The 19,334-nt window shown below is 38.3% G+C and overlaps 1 protein-coding gene across 1 annotated transcript in view; it reads left to right on the top strand.

The window, feature by feature from the left end:
* The window catches only part of GRIK1 (glutamate ionotropic receptor kainate type subunit 1), a 358,376-nt gene that overhangs the window by 291,593 nt on the left and 47,449 nt on the right, over positions 1-19,334 (top strand). The window contains exons 8-9 of the mRNA XM_046648216.1: positions 12,836-12,943; positions 15,263-15,307. Of these exons, the coding sequence (XP_046504172.1) occupies positions 12,836-12,943; positions 15,263-15,307 (153 nt within the window). The remainder of the gene's footprint in view (positions 1-12,835; positions 12,944-15,262; positions 15,308-19,334) is intronic.

The following is a 19,334-nucleotide window of genomic DNA, read 5'->3' as shown; positions in this document are numbered from 1 at the left end:
GCTATGGCCATGCGATGGGTTTTAGTCTATCACCAGGATAGTGGTCTGTAAAGGGAACACCGGCAAAAAAAAAAAAAAAAGACAAACAAAACAAAATTGGTTTGGAACCATGCTAGGGATTGATGCCTAGATCCCGAAAGAGGACCTATGAGGTCAGTGTGACCCCAAGAATGCTTATAGCAACTCGGATCTCTGGGGGTTAATCTATTTTCTCAGGGCAAGCATAGACTTTGAAAAGACTCCATGGATCTCCTTTGCTTACAGTACACCAAAAAGCATTCTCCCAGGAGGGTCTGTATTATTTCTAAAACTTTGCTGGAATATAGGGTAGGAGATCCAATCAGTTCCTGCCTCACCACATAATGACAGTGTTTCGCTAGATCAATAATATACAGAGAGCCTTAAGAGTATGTAGTTTTTCAAATCTTGCTTATCTTCAATGACTGATTCAACCTCCGTCTTCTCCTAAAAACTGCGCTGCCCATACCAGCCACAGCTCACTTTTCCCAATTCTGTAAAATTTTTGTCACTGCTACTCATTAACTTTTTAATTATACACTCCCTGTACATAGACAGATGGATAGGCAAGTAGATAGATACCTTAATCATCAGAATGTGAACTCTGTCAGAACTGGAATCAGATTCTATGCTTGACAGCTGACTGATAAGTGTTGGGTGGAATTATTCAGCAAACACAGGTAATGTAGGGTCTATGGAGTTGACAAGCTTTGAGTCCTATTTCAGTAATTCTCAGAGTAGAGTGTGAGGACCTTCTTCATCAAAATCAAGTGGGGTAGTTGTAAAAAGATTACAGATCCTTGGCTCCAACCTCAAACAAATATCCCAATGATCTTGTGCTCATTAAAATTTGAGAGCCACTGCATTAATATAATTGATGATATAAGGAAGCAGTTGGTTTTTCACTGACAAGCAACGTAAAAGAAGGCTCTGAGATAGAGGAAGGTTCATTGCAAAATGGGCTATGAGTAATCACATATCTACGAGGAGAGTTAAGGAATTCTTAACTACATCAAGATAATAAGGGAACTGGATTTTTATTGAGCTTCCTTCTAACAGTTCTCTGCCAGATGCTTTGAAGAATTATCCCTTTTAATCTTTACAACAACGAAAAAAGTATTATATTTGCAAATGGAGCTTGCAGAAGGTATGTAACTTGCCCAGAGTCATCTAGCTGATCAGAGATAGAGGCAAAATTCAAACCCATGTCATTTGATTCCGGAGTCAAGTTCTTCCCAGTACACGATGCTCAGACATTAAAACTTGCTAACAGTTAAAATTAACAATCATAATTTGAAAGGTATCTGGTTTACAATGCCAGATTTATGACTAAAATTTGTCTGTGAACAGTATGTGAAAACCAATGAAATGCCTATTAGCAATATCTTTTTTATTTTTAAATTCAATATGTAATTTTTTTGGTTAGTCCCGTAAAACCACATTAACTTACAGTTTTATTAAACTGTCCTATTTACTTGAAAACTTTGTATTTCTTCATATAGCTGTCTGAACCACAAATTGGCTATCATATGCTGCTATGTATTGTGCCTTATAAAAGTTAAGGCATCACTGATTCCTAGAAAAACAGAAAAGGCGATATTTTTAGCTTGGTGAAAAATGAGACAAACAATATACTGAAGAGAAGGAAATCTGAGAGACATCCAGGAAGAAGATTTGAAGAGAAAAGACCCTTGTAACTGGAGATAAAGGACTTTAAAACATGCTCCACAGACTTGCAGTTAAATTTTAAGTGAGCAAAAGTCACCCACATTTATGGTAAAATGTCAGTGAACAGCCACACACAAGTAAATCCAAAATGGAAATCCTAGAACGTAGGACCATCCTGGGACCCATTTAATCCACCAGGCGGCAGGTAGAATTGGCTTCTGAAGGGCTGCGAAGGGCAGTGATAAGGGGAAAATTAGAGGCATTTCAATCAAAATTAGCATAATGCCAAGAGTTCAGACACTTTCTAGATGGCCTCCTTGTTCTGAACTCTTATAGCCATTGGAATACTGTGTTTAAGTGGAGGGAACTACACACAAAAAGCTGATGGCTTCTTTTGTTTTCACTCCTGCGATAGCACTTTCCATTCGTGTGAAAGTGACTTTGGGGAGAGGCTTCTCTGTGCTAGATGTAGCAGAGACCAAGAAAGAGGACATTGGAAGCCAGGGCGGAGGCTGTATTCTTTCTAAATGAACCCAGCAGATCCAAGTTGAGTCTTTGGACGACTCAGACTACAACCATGCCACTGAGTTAGTGAGAAGTCAGCATTTTAGTGCTATTTAAATTTTTGTTTGTCTTTCCTTTTTTATTTTCTTGGCATGAGAATATCCTCTCCTTGTGCAAGGCAGAATCTAATGTGAGGACTTACAATGGGAGTAATAAGCCCACACCTCTTCATGTTTTTTCTCATAACCTTATCCATGGGAAGGCAGTGTGATAAAGGAGAAAGAAGACGAGGCAGTCCTGGTCCTAAACCCCTCCAGTGCATCTTACTAACTGTAGGATCTCTTTCTTCTTCATTAAGATGGGGACAATCCTTCTTACCTTATCTGGCTGCAGTAAGGATCAAATGAGATAATACAGTACACAACTAAGCATTTGTCAATATATAACTTTATAAAGTTACCAACATGACTCTCATGCAAATATAAAGTAAGCACAAGCCAAAAATACATTTAACTCCTTAAGGATGGAACCAGCAGGATGGTAAAGCTGGTTCAAAGAAGAATTAGAGGAATAGTGATTATATAGTCCACCAGGAGAGGCAAACTGAAATAGGTTTGCTGAGTTAGAGACAAAATGAATGATCGTCCTACAGAGCAATAAAACAATAACTTTGAGGTTATCTTTTGTACCAGACATGAATTATTTGCATCTCTACTGGACAAAAATCTACAAGTTAACATAGAATTTCAGAGTCTTGACCTTAAACAGCAGAAAATAGTAAAAGAAACAAAAGTGCAATCCTAGAGAATCAAATCATCCTTCAGTGGGCTTGTTCGACAACAATCCCATATGACCTTGAAAGGACATACAGTCACCCTTTTGTCTTATTTCCAAGTTTTAGATAATTTGCTCAACAGTTCCTCTTGTACCATAAATAATCTCTGAAAATTATTCACACTACAAAATGTCTGGTGTCATTATGTTTGGATCTGATTAGTTTACAAGGGTACAGTAAGAGGTGTTAATTAGCCACATAAGCCACTTTTGAGTATGGCCGCAAATTCAGAGCTACTGTTTTAAGCCACTACTAAGACCAGAAAATTAACTTCGATATGGCAATTTCAAAAAGAGTCTCTGATTGCATTTTCAAAAACCTCTCTTGTTCCAGAAATGTTTTTGTGGCTCTTATTGGCTCTTTTATTCCAAGGTGTAGTCGTGTTCTATTGCTGCTGAAATGAATCATCAAAGACTTGGTGATTTTAAACAATGCAAATTCATTCTCTCATAATTCAGAGGTCTGAAGTCTGACACAGGAGCCAGCCCTGATGGCCTAGTGGTTAAAGTTTGGTGCGCTCCACTTCAGCAACCCGAGTGTGGTTCCTGGGCACAGAACCACACCACTCATTTGTCAGTAGCCATGCTGTGGTGGTGGCTCACATAGAAGAACCGGAAGAACTTACAACCAGAATATATGACTATGTACTGGGGCTTTGGGGAGGAAAAAAAAAACAGAGAGAGAAAGATTGGCAACAGATGGTAGCTCAGGGTGAATCTTTCCCAGAAAAAAAAAAAGAACTAAGGAAGACACAGGGTTTAGGGGGAAAAAAAAAGTCTGACACAGGTCCCACTGGGCTAAAGTCAAGGTGTCAGCAGGGCTGGTTCCTTCTGGAGGCTCTAGAGAAAGACCAGTGTCCTTGCTTTTTCCAGTTTCTGGAGGCCTCCTGTAATCCTTAGCTTGTGGATCCTTTCTTCTGTCTTCAAAGCCTGCAATGTAGCATCCTTCAATCTCTTTCTCTCTGTCCCTCTGCTTCTGTCTGTCTGACTCCTCCTGGGCCCCTCTTATAAAGACCTGTCTTATTACGTTGGTTCCATCCAGATAATGAGATATTATCTCCCCCTTTTAACATCCTTAACTTGATCACATCTGCAAAGTCCCTTTTGCCATATTCTAGGTTTCAGGGATTAGGACACGGACACTTAGGGATGGGGGTGCATTATTCACCCTACTACACAAAAGCAAGAAACTAAATCCAAGAAACTCATCTGCATGGCATTCCTATAGTACCTATATATTTGGTGAATTTCTCTCTTTGAGATCCCCAACGACTGGTAGATTTCCTCTTCTGCCGGGAAATGACCTTCTTTATCACCTATAAGTCTGGGATTCTGTAAATCATAGAACAAATAACAGGTCAATTTTATGAGAGGGTTTTCTGGACCTTGCTACTACATACTTGTTCCTTAATGGTGGGTTTGCTATACCTGATTAAACGAGATTTGTTCTCAGATATGAGAATCCTGGTATGACTTATTTATGTAACCAATTTTTCCAATTATATCCTGGTAAAAACAGCAGACGGATTTTGCCGATCTTATGCAAATAACCACATCGCCATAAAAACTAGTGAGTTCTTACTGAATTCTGAGGGGTTAGGAAGAATAGCGTGCCATTTATGGGCTACTACATTGAGGAGTAAGATAAAGAAAGGATGTCTTCACTCCCTTACTAGAACTTTTAAAACTATATCAGCAATACTCAAAACCAAATAACCACAATTAGATTTCCCTCCACTGTTCATCTAATCCTACTTTTAGCTTGTACATCTGGATGTTGGGTCAGCTCTCTGCTTTCGAAGGTCTTCTGCTCTGGACCCACAAAAAGAATTCTGGAAATCCTGATTCAGTGCTCTGGTACAGTCACAGTTGTCTAAGTAATGTCACTTTAAGCTCCACAGTTTGTAGCAGTGACTCCACTTCTTAAAGTACCAATAGGGCAGAGTATCTGGCACCATTTTTCCATGAGGCTCTGAGACTGCCATTGTTTGACAGAATCCCAGTTTCCAGTCTACAGCTTATAGCAAAGCCTTCAGAAAAACATGAGAATGAAGCAGAAAGTACTTGTTGGTGATGGAAAGGAAATGCTATCTGAGCAGATTATATAGAAAATAATTTCTAAACTTGTATGTCTTCTTGTTAAAAGCAGACTAAATACTCCAAGACCAATTGTCATTTTAAAAGAAAGAAAACAAAACTCTAGTTCAACACTCATATAGCATTTGGCATAAAAGGATTCACAAACTTAAAATATGTATCCTATTAATAAACTCATCAAAAGCAGGAAACATTGCCAAAATTTTAACGCAGTTCTTTGCTTTTATTCAGACTTATGCGCAGGTATTATGCTCCAAGGCAAATAAAATTCAGCTCCCTCAAACCTTCCATACTATAAACATGTGCTTTTCTTTTCACTATACTTTTGCATAATTTGGTACACAATTTTCTCTTTACCTTGTAAATAAAAGCATAGCCTATTACCTTGTATATATGAACATACATAATTCAGCCCCCTAAAGTCACATGCATCCTTTGAATACCTTTTTCAAAGTGGAAAAATAAACATATTCATTAGTATGACCCAAAGTCACAGTTTCTCTATAACGTATAAAAATATATATATATACATATATAGAAATACATGTATATATGTACATATATATATAAGGTGACCAATACATCAGTATTATCTCTTATTAAGAAACTACCTAGATATCCAAAGATTATCCGTCAATTAACTTGATTTAATGTTAGCTCAGGTCTTAAACTTAATAAGGAACTTAGAAATTATGGTTAAACTGATATATGACAAAGTATAATTACTGTTGATATAAAAATTTTGTCAAAATCCCAATTCAATATAATTACATACATAATTTTACATCTTATTCATTTTAAACGTTACTTAGCAATGCTAGCTTATCTAATCAGTCAACTAGCATAAGAAATTTAGGAAGTTCAGATTAACTAGCCTCCTCGTCAGAAAACAAAAAACAAATCTGTGAAAAAAGGTGCACTTAGACTATAATTCACACTGATAAAATTGGGGGAAAGACATGTCATGGATTTTTAGCCATTTTTTTAACTCAATTTTTTTTAGTCAATTAAATGTGGTCAAAGATTCACTTGGGTTCTTACATAAAAATGCTTCTGAGTTAGCACTTTCTGTGATTTCTTTTAAGAGTAGCATATATATATCTGAAGACTTGAGTTTCTCTATATTACGGGAATCCTGGGAATGTTAATATAAAGCAATCAAATATGTAAATTTTAAAAGGATCCTTTAATTTGTAAGTTTTTATAGTATAATTTATTAATATTTTCTGGAGGTAGGAATAAATTTCACACTCACACAATGAGGTAAAGAAACTTTTCTCATTTCTAGACATAAGACACAATCACTGAGGGTTACAGATTCAGTTCTACAAGATTTGCCGTGAGTTGAAAGTAAACATGGACCATAAACATCATGGGGACAGAATTCAAATGGTGGTTCTCCTTTCCAGTGAACGTGAGACATAATCTTGCTCAGATAAAAGAAAAAAGGCTAACAAACCAAGTTTTCAGTCATCTCTCACCCTACATACAGAGAATTAGATTACCTTTATCTACTTGAGAGGTCACCACATAATCAAAATAAAATGCCAGATTCCCATTGTCACCACCAGTGGAGGATGATTTAGTGGCCGTGTGTAAATCAGATTCACATACACACAGTTTGCTTTCCTGACTATGATCTTGAGACTAGACTAGCATTCAAATGCTCACTAGTCCCTGGACCTTGTCATGGCCCAAACCAGGAGCTATTGAGACACAAAGTGCTCTCTTGACTATGCACTAGAGATGGCACAGTAGAGATGGCCCAATGGTCTGAGTAGACATGGATCTACTGGTCCTATTCAGCCAGTTGTGGAAGAAAAATGGCTCAATTTATGAGTTAAGCAAGATATTTTCAGATTGACAGACGTGGGCAAAAGTCAGAATCAAAACACAGAATCAGAAGAAAAGAAATGGAAAGGAAAAAATACTATAAACAAAGAGTCATCAAAGGTAAATTCTCTTACTGCTTGGGATTTCCTCCAGGACTGGAAAAACAAAAAAAAAGACATTTCTGAGCTTAAATGACCCATAAAGTTGGCTCTGGCAGGTGAGTTTATTTTGGAATCTAAGTAGAACCATCCCCAAAACAAACTACAATTTTAAAATACTTATAAATGTGACTCTAATACGAAATCAAAATGAGCTAGGGTCAAAGGTGTATTTAACCTTAAGAGAACCAGCAAGATGGTAAAACGTTTCAAGGAGATCTGGAGGAACGGCGGTTTTAGAGGTCACCAGGAAAGTCAAAACTGGTTAATGAACTACAGGGCAATAAAATTATAATTTGAGGTTCTCTTTCTATTAGGTAGAAATCACTCACGTCTTACAGACTGACATTTTACAGAATCTAGGCCCTAAACAATAGTAAATTGAAAAATTAACATAGTCTCTTTAGAGGATCAAATCATCCTTGGTGAGCCTGCTAGACAATGGCCACTATGGTGAAGAAAGGCCATGCAGTCTTTTTAGTTTTTTCCTTTATTTTCAAGTTTTGATAATCTTTTTTTTGGCTGAGGAAGATTCACCCTGAGCTAATCTGTTCCAATCTTCCTCTGTTTTGTATGTGGGACGCTGCCACAGCATGAACGCTTACAAGCAGTGTAGGTCTGCGCCTGGGAAACGAACCCAGTCCACCGAAGTAGAGTGCACCAAACTTAGCCACTAGGCCACGGGGCTGGCCCCAGTAAGTTTTAATAATATATAAAAAAGTCATTTAAAAAGGATTTCCTTCCCTGATCCTATCCCCAAAGAAGCTAACTTTGGGTTTATCATGAACCTTCTATTTAGAATATTTTTACAAGAAAGCATAGTTTCTAATACATAAATGAAGAAATGCTAGAAACTGTTGTTCTTAAAAGATCTCATCTACCAGAAAACCACATTCTCTCTTACTCTCAAAAAAGAAGTCCCAGGGGCTGGCCCCATGGCCGAGTGGCTAAGTTCGCCTGCTCCGCTGCAGGTGGCCCAGTGTTTCATTGGTTCAAATCCTGGTGCGGACATGGCACTGCTCATCAAACCACGCTGAGGCAGCGACCCACATGCCACAACTAGAAGGACCCACAACGAAGAATATACAACTATGTATCCGAGGGCTTTGGGGAGAAAAAGGAAAAAAATGAAAAAATCTTAAAAAAAAAAAAAGAAAGAAGTCCCAGTCTTTCAGTAAGAAACAATTAATTCCCCAGGCAAACAAGAATAACTGTGTCAGGGAAAATTCTACGAAAGGGGGGCTTTATGTTCTTTTACATATTTAATTCCCCTTTAGGAAAAAAATGAATAAAAACAATCATTTTAACTAAATGAAGGTAAAAGTTGACTATTACAAGAGTCTAGAGTTAAGTACTAGCCATGTACTCACTTGATACTAAAATATACATATTATATCTGGACAATAAATACCCTGAGAAAGAGCATACAAATAAGACGTCAATGAAAGCTTTTGTTTTTCTTCTTTTATCTCTTGATTTCTGTCTCTGGGCCATCAGAGAATGTGTCTGACAAGAAACAAAAAAAAAAAAACAGCATTTGATTCACTTGCTGTTAAGCAGTATGTGTCAAGAGGTCTAATGCAGGGTAGAAATTAAAGCTATTTCCTAAAATAGGGACAATAGTTTAAGTATTGTTTTCAGTTATGTATACTATAATTGTCCCATGTGCAAATGCTTCTACATAAGGCAAGCAAGTTGTAATTATGAGTAATATAATTATATATCATTATCTAAATTGTTTATGCTTCAGCCCTGTCCCAGAAAATGGATTCCTTATGGATCTTATTCATCATATCCAGGAATTAGTCAATGTCTATTCAGCCTAATCAATAATGCATTGGTGATTGATAAATGCTTATGAACAATTAGTTTGCAAAAAAAGAAACCAAAGAACATATACAGAAATGCTCATCTAAGGATGGGAAGCAGGAAGACACAAGAAATTGTGACAGTAAGGGACACTTGACTTTGAAGGTCAAAAGATATTTCAGTTCAGTAAAAAACCAAGCAGGAAGTCTTTGTAGATATTCGAGGCAGGGAAGGAAGCATTGTTAAGAGCAGAAAAAGGGAACTTTTTTGCCACTTGGGTGATCAGGGAGGAGAAGCGAGAAGAGGGAATTACTCTGCACCAGTGATTGGAACACTAAATTCAAGAATAAAACCAATGCAACAGAATCCAAACAAAGGGACACAAAAGACACACTTAGTGGAAATGAAATTGGATTTCTGAACTGGGTTTTAAGACCCCGCTTTGAGCTGTATGCTACATCAAGAGATAAATGCTACCAATCCTGCACATATTCAGAGAGCTCCGTAAACTCCGGACAATGTATCAAATTGACTCACAGCATGACCCCCATGAAGGAAAACTTGCCTTTAGGAAAAAGCTTTCTGAAAATCCTATAGAACTTAATGAAGATAACTACCTCCTTCCAAACAGATCAGGAGGAAGGTTAGAACTGCACACTTTTAGAAGCATGAAGAAGGCTGAAAACTGACTTAGTCCAAACCCCTAACACCGTAGAGATTTCCACTGAACCGGTCTTAGACAAACTGGTCTCTGCTCTCAGGCAGATGCTATAGTCCTAATGCAGTAGCTTATTTAGCGACTCTCATTTAACCCATCAATTTACCCCATCAATCCAAGAAGCCAGCCTTCAACTTGCAAAAAGGAGATTGTAATGCCAGGAGGTGAACCAAAATATACACAAGAGAATGCTCCCTACTTGCATACGATATCGATTTTTTTTTGTCCCGGTGCAGAAACGTGATTACCTGTATCTCAGCAAGTATAACCACAGGTGTTACTACTGACCATAAAAATATACCATCTCTTGTTTAAAGCTGGTGCTAGTGTTTGGCACTATGATCTCCCGTGGCAATAAACTCTGGAGACGAAGTCCTGGGATCTGAAGAAGCATTACTTACGTGTTATGGTACTTTAGCAACTCACATTTAGTGTCACTGTACAGATGGCTTAGAAGAGAGTTGCAGGCCTTTCCTGCCCATGTGTCATTTCCTGACATTAACTTGTTTGAACATCCAGCGTTATCAAGTGATACAATGTACTTCTGTTGTGATATCCATTCCATTTGAATGGTAGCCAGAAAATAAGTTTTGGCTAATTGTGTTGCTTCCCGACAATTAAGTTGATACCATAGCATACTCTTTACGTAAGAACTTTAATGGCAATGCTTTCTTCTAGAACCTCTGTCCACCCTGCTGTGGAACTGTTTCTATTAACATTTAATGGTGTACAAGTTATTAGAATAGAGAGATGAAGGAATTATGCTGTCTCTATGTTCTTACGTGGGCATACGAATATGTTTCCACAAATTTTGTTCTATGAGAGCTACCTGCTAACCAATCCCCTGCTTACAATCTTGACCGTGTCTGAGTCCTCCTCCCCAGGTCTGCTAAAATGATCTCCCTATAATGCACATCTGCTCATGACACTTCTAGTCTTAAAACGCTCCACGGATTCCCAGATGTTTAAAGAGCAAAGTTCAAGCAAACCAGCATGATTTACACCTTTATGAACACGGGTCTACTTGCATTCCCAGGCTCATTTCTCTTCATCTCTCACCTTGCACTGTGGATCCACGGCAAACATAACTTATTCTGTATTTCATGCTTTTACTCAGACTGTGAATCTTTGCTTGGCCAACTTCTCATCCTGTGAGAGCTCAGGCATTCTCTCCTCCAGGAATCTTTTGCTGACTCTGTCTTTCCCTGCAGGTGGAATAAGTCCTTCTTCTCTCTGCTTCTGTCTTCAATTATGGTGTGCAAATCTTTTTCCTCACACTTTGGCGCTTCATTGAAATACGTTAATACGCTTGTTCCTACTCAGCTGTAAACTGTTAGATGCTGCATTCCCAGATAGTTTCTGGCACAGAGACGATGAGAACCAGGAACGCCGGTAGCATTAGTCTCAGTCCAGGGGCAGGAGAAGACTGATGCCTCAGCTCAGTCAGTCAGGCAGAGAGAACAACTCTTTCTTTGCCTCTTTATTCTCTGCAGGCCCTCGGTGGATTAGATAATGCCCACTCACACTGGGGAGGGCAATTTGCTTTATTCGGTCTACTGATTCAAATGGAAATACCCTCACAGACACACCCAGAGATAATGTTTAGCCACGTATCTGAGCCTTCCATGACCCTGTCAAATGGACCCATAAAATTAACGATCACAACCTCAAATGCAAAGTCAAGGTTTAGACTAATTTGTACGTGGCATGAATCCATTATGTACTTTATGTGCTGGGGGAAATTGCATGAATACGAAAACTGCATTTTGGGACAATGAATTTGATGTTGATTTATACAATGAAATACAGAAAGGACTAGACATGTGAGTCCTGGCACGTGAGGGAATAAAGGCCAAACTCTGGAGTTATGAATGTGGGAAAGGAAAATAAGAGGTAGTAATATAAATAATCATTGCTAAAATTTTAAATGCTTTCAATGTGTTAAGAATTGTAAGTGCCATTTAAATCTTACCAAAACCCTATATGGATCGAACACTGAAATCTGAGATAAGTCAGGTTCAGCTTAAGTAATTTGCCTGAAGTCATAGTTCAGAGATTCAACCTGGCTGTGACAAACTCACACTCTTTGCACTGCCTTCCCTGCCTCTTGGCCAAATTGGTAAAAAGTTTCAACAGACAGGCATGGTGTGAACACTGCAGACACCCTGTAACTCTCAGATGAGCAATGTGACTTCTGTGAAGGGCAGACATTCCTTTGATTTTTAGTTCCTAAGATGATATTGATACACATGGTAGGCTGAATTGTGGCTGCCCTGAAAGATAGCCACATCCTAATCCTTGGAACTTGCAAGTGTTACCTCATATGGCAAAAACAGACATCGCATGTACAATTAAATGAAAGATTTTTGAGATGGGGAGACTATCCTGGATTATCTGTGAGGACCTTTAATGCAATCACAAGTGTCCTTATATGAGAAAAGTAGCGGGGGATTACACAGAAGAGGAGACGGCAATATGACCACAGAGGCAGTGAAGCTGCCACAATCCAAGGATTGCTGGCAGCCACCAGAAGCAGGAAGAGATGAGAAGCAGAGTCTCCCTTGAGCGTCCAGAGGGAGCGTGGCCCTACCGACACTTTGATTTTTCCCAGGGATACTGATTTTGGACTTCTGCTTCTGGCCTCGAGGACTGTGAGAGAATAAATTTCTTTTGGCCACCAAGTTTGTGATAATTGGCTACACCAGCCACAGTATACTAATATGATGCCCAAATGGTATTGGAAGCTCTAACTCACAAACATCCCAAAAAGTCTATAATATGTCATTGGATTATATCCTTTTCATAGAGAAAAAAATGATGGGGAGAGAGAGCACTTCCCCTGGGCAATACCTTGAAAAGGGTTTAAATTGACCTTGGGAAGCAGAATATTATGACTTCCCAGCCTTTGTTTACTCCCTGTGCAGACTATTTCACAGTCCTTCTTTCCATGCTGCCCATTTAGATTGCCACTATTACAGATTTGACTGATGTTCAGATGTTAGAACTGACAAAATAAATGAGTGCTAATAAAACAGTGAAGTGTTCTGCTATTGAGCTAGTGAACCAATGCAGTGGTTTATAACACCATGATGAAAGCGAATAATTGGATACTGTGATGGATTTGAGGTGTTACAGTTTTGACGGTGTTGGGATTATGATGTGTAAAACAGTAATGCCACGTTCCTTTTGTCCATAGGCTCGGTGGGATGGTTTGACTGGGCGTATCATCTTCAATAAAACCGATGGCTTGAGGAAGGATTTTGATCTGGACATTATTAGTCTCAAAGAGGAAGGAACTGAAAAGGTAACCTCCTCAATAATAGATTATTAAACCAAAATAAAGGGCGCTGCTCAAGCATTTTAATTGCACATACAAGTAGGGGAATGGTAAAATGATTCTCTCCATGTGTTCATTTATGTCCAGTTTTCTAGAGCTCCTTCTCTGATCTGCAGATGGATGTTGATGGGCCTAGATTCTTAAATCACAAGAATGTGAAAGAAAATGAAAATAAATGAATGTTTATATAGTGCTTGGTTTACATAGCCAGCATGATTCTGTTATACATATATAACCCTATGGGGGAGAGGGTGTCATTAGCTCCATTTCTCAAAGATTTTAAGAAATTCAGCTTAGCTTTGGAAAATCAGAAGCTGCCAATGATTTAGCTTCGGAATGGCACGCAAGGGCTACTTAAAAATGAATTTTAATTGAGTTCCATTTTGAGGTTGGTGACAGAGGGACAGAATAAAATAGAATAGAAAAGGCTTACTGGAGCAAACTAACTTTGTAGCCTTAATTTTAGGAGAAAATATGTCCCAAAATGTATTTTAATGTTGGGTTCTGTATTTAGGATTATTTTAGTGGTAGTTCTCGGTCTCTCAAAGTTTAAGGGCCCATTTTTGTTACTATGTAGAGTTATATAAATGTAAACTATTAAGTTAAATAATCAATGAATTTGGCTCCTCGGTATATTTTTTGTACCAATTTTAGTATTCATAGCTATAATTGGAATTAATTCACACTTATAGTGTGAAGATTTTGCCCTTTAAAACTTTAAAGAAAAAAATTTTGAATCTCCCAAAACAATCACCTGAACATGATAATTCTATAATCCCAATTATTTTTTCACTGTAGTGGATGAGAAGGTATGCTTGTAAAAGAGTGGCTTTGGGAAACATGTTACCTACTTAATTGAAATATTGGGGCTGATATTTAAAATGAGATAGATCTTCCATTTCTATTTTGTTGCTTTTGTTAACTGAGACACATTGAGTTTTTTTAGATCCCAACTATGTTCCTCCCCTAAATAGCTTAATTAAAACAAACAAAGATTAATTAGGCTGAATGTAATAGAAGGTGACCACTGGTGTTGAAATGTTTGAGGAGAATAATTAGTTTGCAGCTTTGAGAGTACACATTATACATGTAAATTTCCCTTTTAGAAAGTGCCGTCCCTCTTTCTCTCTTCTCTTCCTTTCTCTCTGTCTCTGTCTCTGTCTCTGTCTCTCTCGCGCGCTCTCTGTCACTCTCTCTCGGTCCCTCTCTCTGAGATTCCTTCACTCTGATTTGCCTGTTTCGTAGTTTAACATGCTCTGACAGAGTGCAAGGCATCCACCTAGGCTCCATAATGGGACGAGGAATTTGGGCTGGAGGGAACAAAAGAAAAGAAAATAATACTTGTTATGGACTAAAAGCCTGTAACGGTTTTTTTTAAAAGAAAATGTCTGCTTCTCTATACATGCCTCTTTCTCTCTCTCTCCACTCCTCTTAATGTACAGAACTGAAGGGGGGAGAAAAGCTGTTAAGAAAACATCTTTTTGGCTCAGACGGGTGATGAAATAGATGAAGCTATTGTTACGCTTCCACAGCTATTTATACACTGCAATATTATGAACAGTCTATTGGTGTTTTTCCATCAAAGGCAAAATCGAATTAGATGAAAATGTTTTCTCAATTTGTTTCTTATCTCTCATTGTTTGCAATAACTTTTCTTTCTTCAGGTGACTTGGGCTCATTTCCTGAGAAGGCTGATTGGGCCTTAGGGCAATGGGGGAAGCCAACCCATCTCTCTCAGGAGCCGAGGGAGGAATTGCCCAATCTTTTCATGTCAGCCTCTCGTGGGGTCCACAGGGAAAATTGTTAGAAAAAGCCCATTTTGTCAATCTCACTCAAGTTTCTACTGCCTGGAAGCCCATAGTCAAAGAATAAGTCATTGAGCATGCTTCCTTCTTGCTTAGGAGTAGCATGTGCGCATGCGTGTGCAAATTGATTGATGGATTTACTTTGGTTATGGATGCCTTGAATAGGTCTTCTTAAAGAATGATGAAGACCCTTTAACTCTGCGGCATAGCTGTGCATATTCCAAAGAACTTTAAGTCACTTTTTTGGTGTGTGAAAGGAAAAGTGAAAATCAGATGATGATACCACCAAGGAGAAGTAACTTCTGTGGGACCCGCTTACTTGGTTCATCTCTTCACTGTACCTATTCTCGGGCTTTATATTGCAAGATTCCAAACAATGGGTGGTGAATGTAACCCTCTGAGCACTCACTCACCATACCTTTTGGGTTCCATGCTCCATTTTAACTAAGTGCTATTTTTATTTTTCCCTCTGAAAACCAAGGCTGCTGGCGAAGTGTCTAAACACTTATATAAAGTGTGGAAGAAGGTTTGTACTCAGACAAAAACTGCAGGAAATCTGGGGGTGGGGTGGGGAATGTCAGAGGAAAAGCCTGCATCCTTCCAGTTGCAAGACTAGTGAATCTCCATTGCAGTTTAGAGGCGATATTTTATGTAAAGGGAAAATGGGGGCGATTGAATATGTTGTCTCTCAACATTATTCATGAATTGAAAACAGGCTTGAGATGGATTAAATAATGATGGATTAAGTATTTCTCCCTAGATTATTTCTGTTTCTCCTGGGCAGAATCAGTCCCTGTTAGGTCTGAAATCAGGGAACTGCAACAGAAGCAGACACTGGTCTATTTATATTCTTTCTCAAATCACTAAATATTTTTCCCTAAGGGGCATGAAAACAACAATAGATTTGATCCATCAGACTAGTCAGATAGGCTGAGGCTCAGAAGGTTAGAACATCTCCTTCAATGTCACCATCAACAAATACGAGCCATTTTCAGAAATTCCCTTTTCTTATGAGCTATCTTTGTTTTGCGTAGTATCTTTCTCAGTGCATATTGTCTCCAATTTGTTTTAGAACCACAGAGGACAAAAACATTAGAGACTTTGGAAGGGAAATGAGATTATCTTGTAAATTTTAACACCCACTATTTCATAGTTTATTGTACAATATCATGTTGTCAATGAATGTGCACAGATTTATTATATAAGCAAATGTTAGACATTAAAAACATTTGGATCAGGAAAATGTCCCAGTAATATGTAAACATTCTCTCTCATTCTCACTCTCTTTCTAAAACTACTTCCTGAAATATCTATTGATTAACGGATGGACCTTAAATTATTCCAGGTTGTTCAACTTGAACAATTTTGTCAGGTTCACTTTCATCTTTCAAATTATCAGTTAAGTCACAGAAAGTGTAAATAGTTTCTCCCTGTGTTCAAAATCTTGTCTCCCTCTCGGTAGTACTCAGTAGATGAACTCAAAAATGTCCTCCTTTTAAGTTTAAAAAAACACACGTTTAATAACCTTCTTTTAATTTTCAATGATTCAGGCTACCAAACGCATGTGGAAGGCAATCCGCTTCCCTCACTGCTAATAAATAGATGAACCCCAGCACCCAGAAAGGAGCTTATTGCACTAATCCAGCTTGAGACTCCAGGCACTTGATGCAATGTTGAATTAATTCAAACCAAATATCCTAGGGAATGGAATCCAGGCTCTGAAATTAGACACGGGGGAGGGAAATGTCCTTTATTTGTCACTAAACTGCAATAATCACCCCTACTTCTCAAGGATGCACTCTCTTGGCTTTCCTCCTTCCTCCATGCCTTTGTGCCTCTTCCTTCCTGCCGACCCATCATTGCCCACGCTGTCAGTCATATATACTGTGGTGTGCTGTTTCGTGTTATAATTGTTCATCAACAATTTTCAGTAACCTGAGTGCCAGCCCACGAGACCTATTCAGAGTCAACAAACACATTGTCCTTTCCCAATAAGACTCCATCTTAAAAGAAAAGGATTTGCCCCCATTGCATTCGAATTCCAAAACCTCTCCTTTCTGTCCGATCTTGTTTAATATGGAACAGTCCACCTAAAATTCTTTCCAAGAGCGGGATGTAGCAATCCTTACAAAGCCCATCACTAAAATATGTGTTCCTATGGTTCATAAACAAGAAACAGATATGCCTTTTATTTTTTTTCCTAAATATTTGATATTTCACTTAGCAGTTTTAGATTTTGTCTTTATGAGAATTACTCTCTAGGTTTAGAGGATAGACACTAGTCACTCTCCAAACACCCTTTTGTTGTGTCACTTTTTAAAAAGAACTTGCTTAATGACATCTGGCCACTCATTTCAAATGCTTCCCTCGATTATCCTAGATAATGAATGGCTGTTCCCACATGCCCATTTACAAAGTGAGAGAAGGCAGGACCAGACAATCCAGCTTTTGAATGTTCCTCCCCACAAATATTTGACCCACCGTCCACTATTTCTCACTGGTAAATTACTGCTGTCTGCTTTTGCTGTACAGTTTGAAAATTGAGGTTCTGCTTCTCGAAGGCACTCCTGCAAGGTCATAGAACAGGACCGAAATGCTAAATGTCTAGGCCTCTGGTTAAATGTATCTGTCCCCCTAGTAATGACTTATGAGATCTTGCCTCTTCAGAAAGGGACATGCATTTGCTGATGTGTTCATTTACTTCAATTAACAGGTAAAGCCAATTGACTAGTTAGGTTTAAAACACATACACACACACACACACACACACACACACATACTCTCTCTCTCTCTCTCTCTCTCTCTCTTCTGTTTTGCTGATAAAAAGATTTGAAAACAGAAGGCTGAGGTCATTCAAACTGCATGTATATACTGTCTACTTTCCAGGAATAGCCTGGCCTAGACTATCTTTTCACACTCTTTTAGTCTAGATTTGAAGGAATTTCTGTTACACAGATAGTAAAAAAAAATATTCTTCCTGTTCTCATTTTATGGAACAAAGTTTGCACTGAATAGGACTCTGGGACTCAGTTGAATGGAAACGCAGCAGCGATGGTATCTGACCTTCAGACTTTTAGTGGAGTAGGTAAAAGAAATGAAAGCCAGATGTTAAGCTATGGGATGTATTTTTCTAAAATTTCAGGTTTGTATTTTAAAAGAGAATGATATTGTGAGGCCATTCAAGGCTGCCATTTTAAAATATCAGTATAGTTCCTTTAAACACACACTTGACATTAATAGAAATGAGTTAAAGAGAACACATGTCATTACTTAACAAATTGGCTACAAACACAGTTGTCGTCTCCGTCTTTCAATACTGAATTAAAAATTAGGTTCCATTCTCCCCAGGGCCTAAATCAAGGTTTAATCAGAAGCACAGCCAGGGACCAGTTTACACACAGTCTTCATAGAGTTAAAAGTCAATTATTTGCAACCTAAAGCATAGCTTTGGATGAAAACCAATAGATTCCAGGTGTGTCTAGCTTGAGTCATATTTCTTAGAATCAGGGATCTCTGCCTTAAAGAAGTGAGAAAAGGGGTGGAGATTGAGAAGAGAGAGAAGAAAAAGTTGTCCCCCTTTCCTGGGTTTAAAGCCAGCCAAAGAAAATTGAAGATTCTTAACTAACAGACATTGTGTCCTTTGTGTGCATTCTATGTGATAAGCCTCATATTTGATCCTGGAAAGGGTGAATGGTTATTACAGGTGCTCTCCTACATCCTAATCCTACTTCTGGTACCCTTTTTACAGACATGATCAAAATACTTTCAAATGCAAAAACTACCCCCAAGCCTCCCCTTACCTAGACCTGTCTTCTTATTTCACCACTCAACTAACCTTAATTAAGTATGGAAAGGAAACAGTGAAATTGAAATAGTTCACATTGATGTGTGAGCATGTGATAGTCCTTGAAACTTCAAAGAATTTACGTTTCTCAAAAGGATATTTACAAAGCTAAATGAATTTCCTGCTGCAGTATTTAGAGGTAAATCAAAGTAAAGACATAGAAAATTAAAGAAGAGGCCGGATAGTCCCGCAGGTGATATTTTATTTAATCATCAGAAAAGCCCTCTTATCTCCATGTTGCTGGTGAGGAAATTGAGGCAGAGAAGGGTTAATTAACTTTCCCAAGGTCACACTGCTGGTAAATTGCAAAGCTGGGATCTGGACAAAAGTCTGTTTGTAAAGCTCATATTCCATCCAGTTAGCCCAATGTCCTTCCACTGGGGGAATATATTTAGGGATCAAGCACAGGTCCACCCTGTCCACCTAGAGTCTGTCCAAGTGTTAGTGTTCCTAAACTGCCCCTGTTTTTCACGGCTCCTTTACTTTATCTGCTTCTAAATTAAAAAAAAAAAAATTTCACTAAAGATTCCAAGGTCTTTCACAATAGAGCAAACTTGAAGAAAGTACGAGGGTAGTCATTTGGATGTCCCTTACTATTGACATTTGTGTAGCTCTTAATATATACCAACACTTTCACATGCATCTTCTCATTTGATCCTCTCAATATCCCAACAGCACACTCTACAGCTAGAGAACCAAAGCTTAGAAA

Source organism: Equus quagga, chromosome 21 (genome assembly GCF_021613505.1).
Source record: "Equus quagga isolate Etosha38 chromosome 21, UCLA_HA_Equagga_1.0, whole genome shotgun sequence".
NCBI lineage: Eukaryota > Metazoa > Chordata > Mammalia > Perissodactyla > Equidae > Equus > Equus quagga.
The sequence above is the reverse complement of the archived record's forward strand: the minus strand, read 5'-3'. Positions and strand labels throughout refer to the sequence as shown.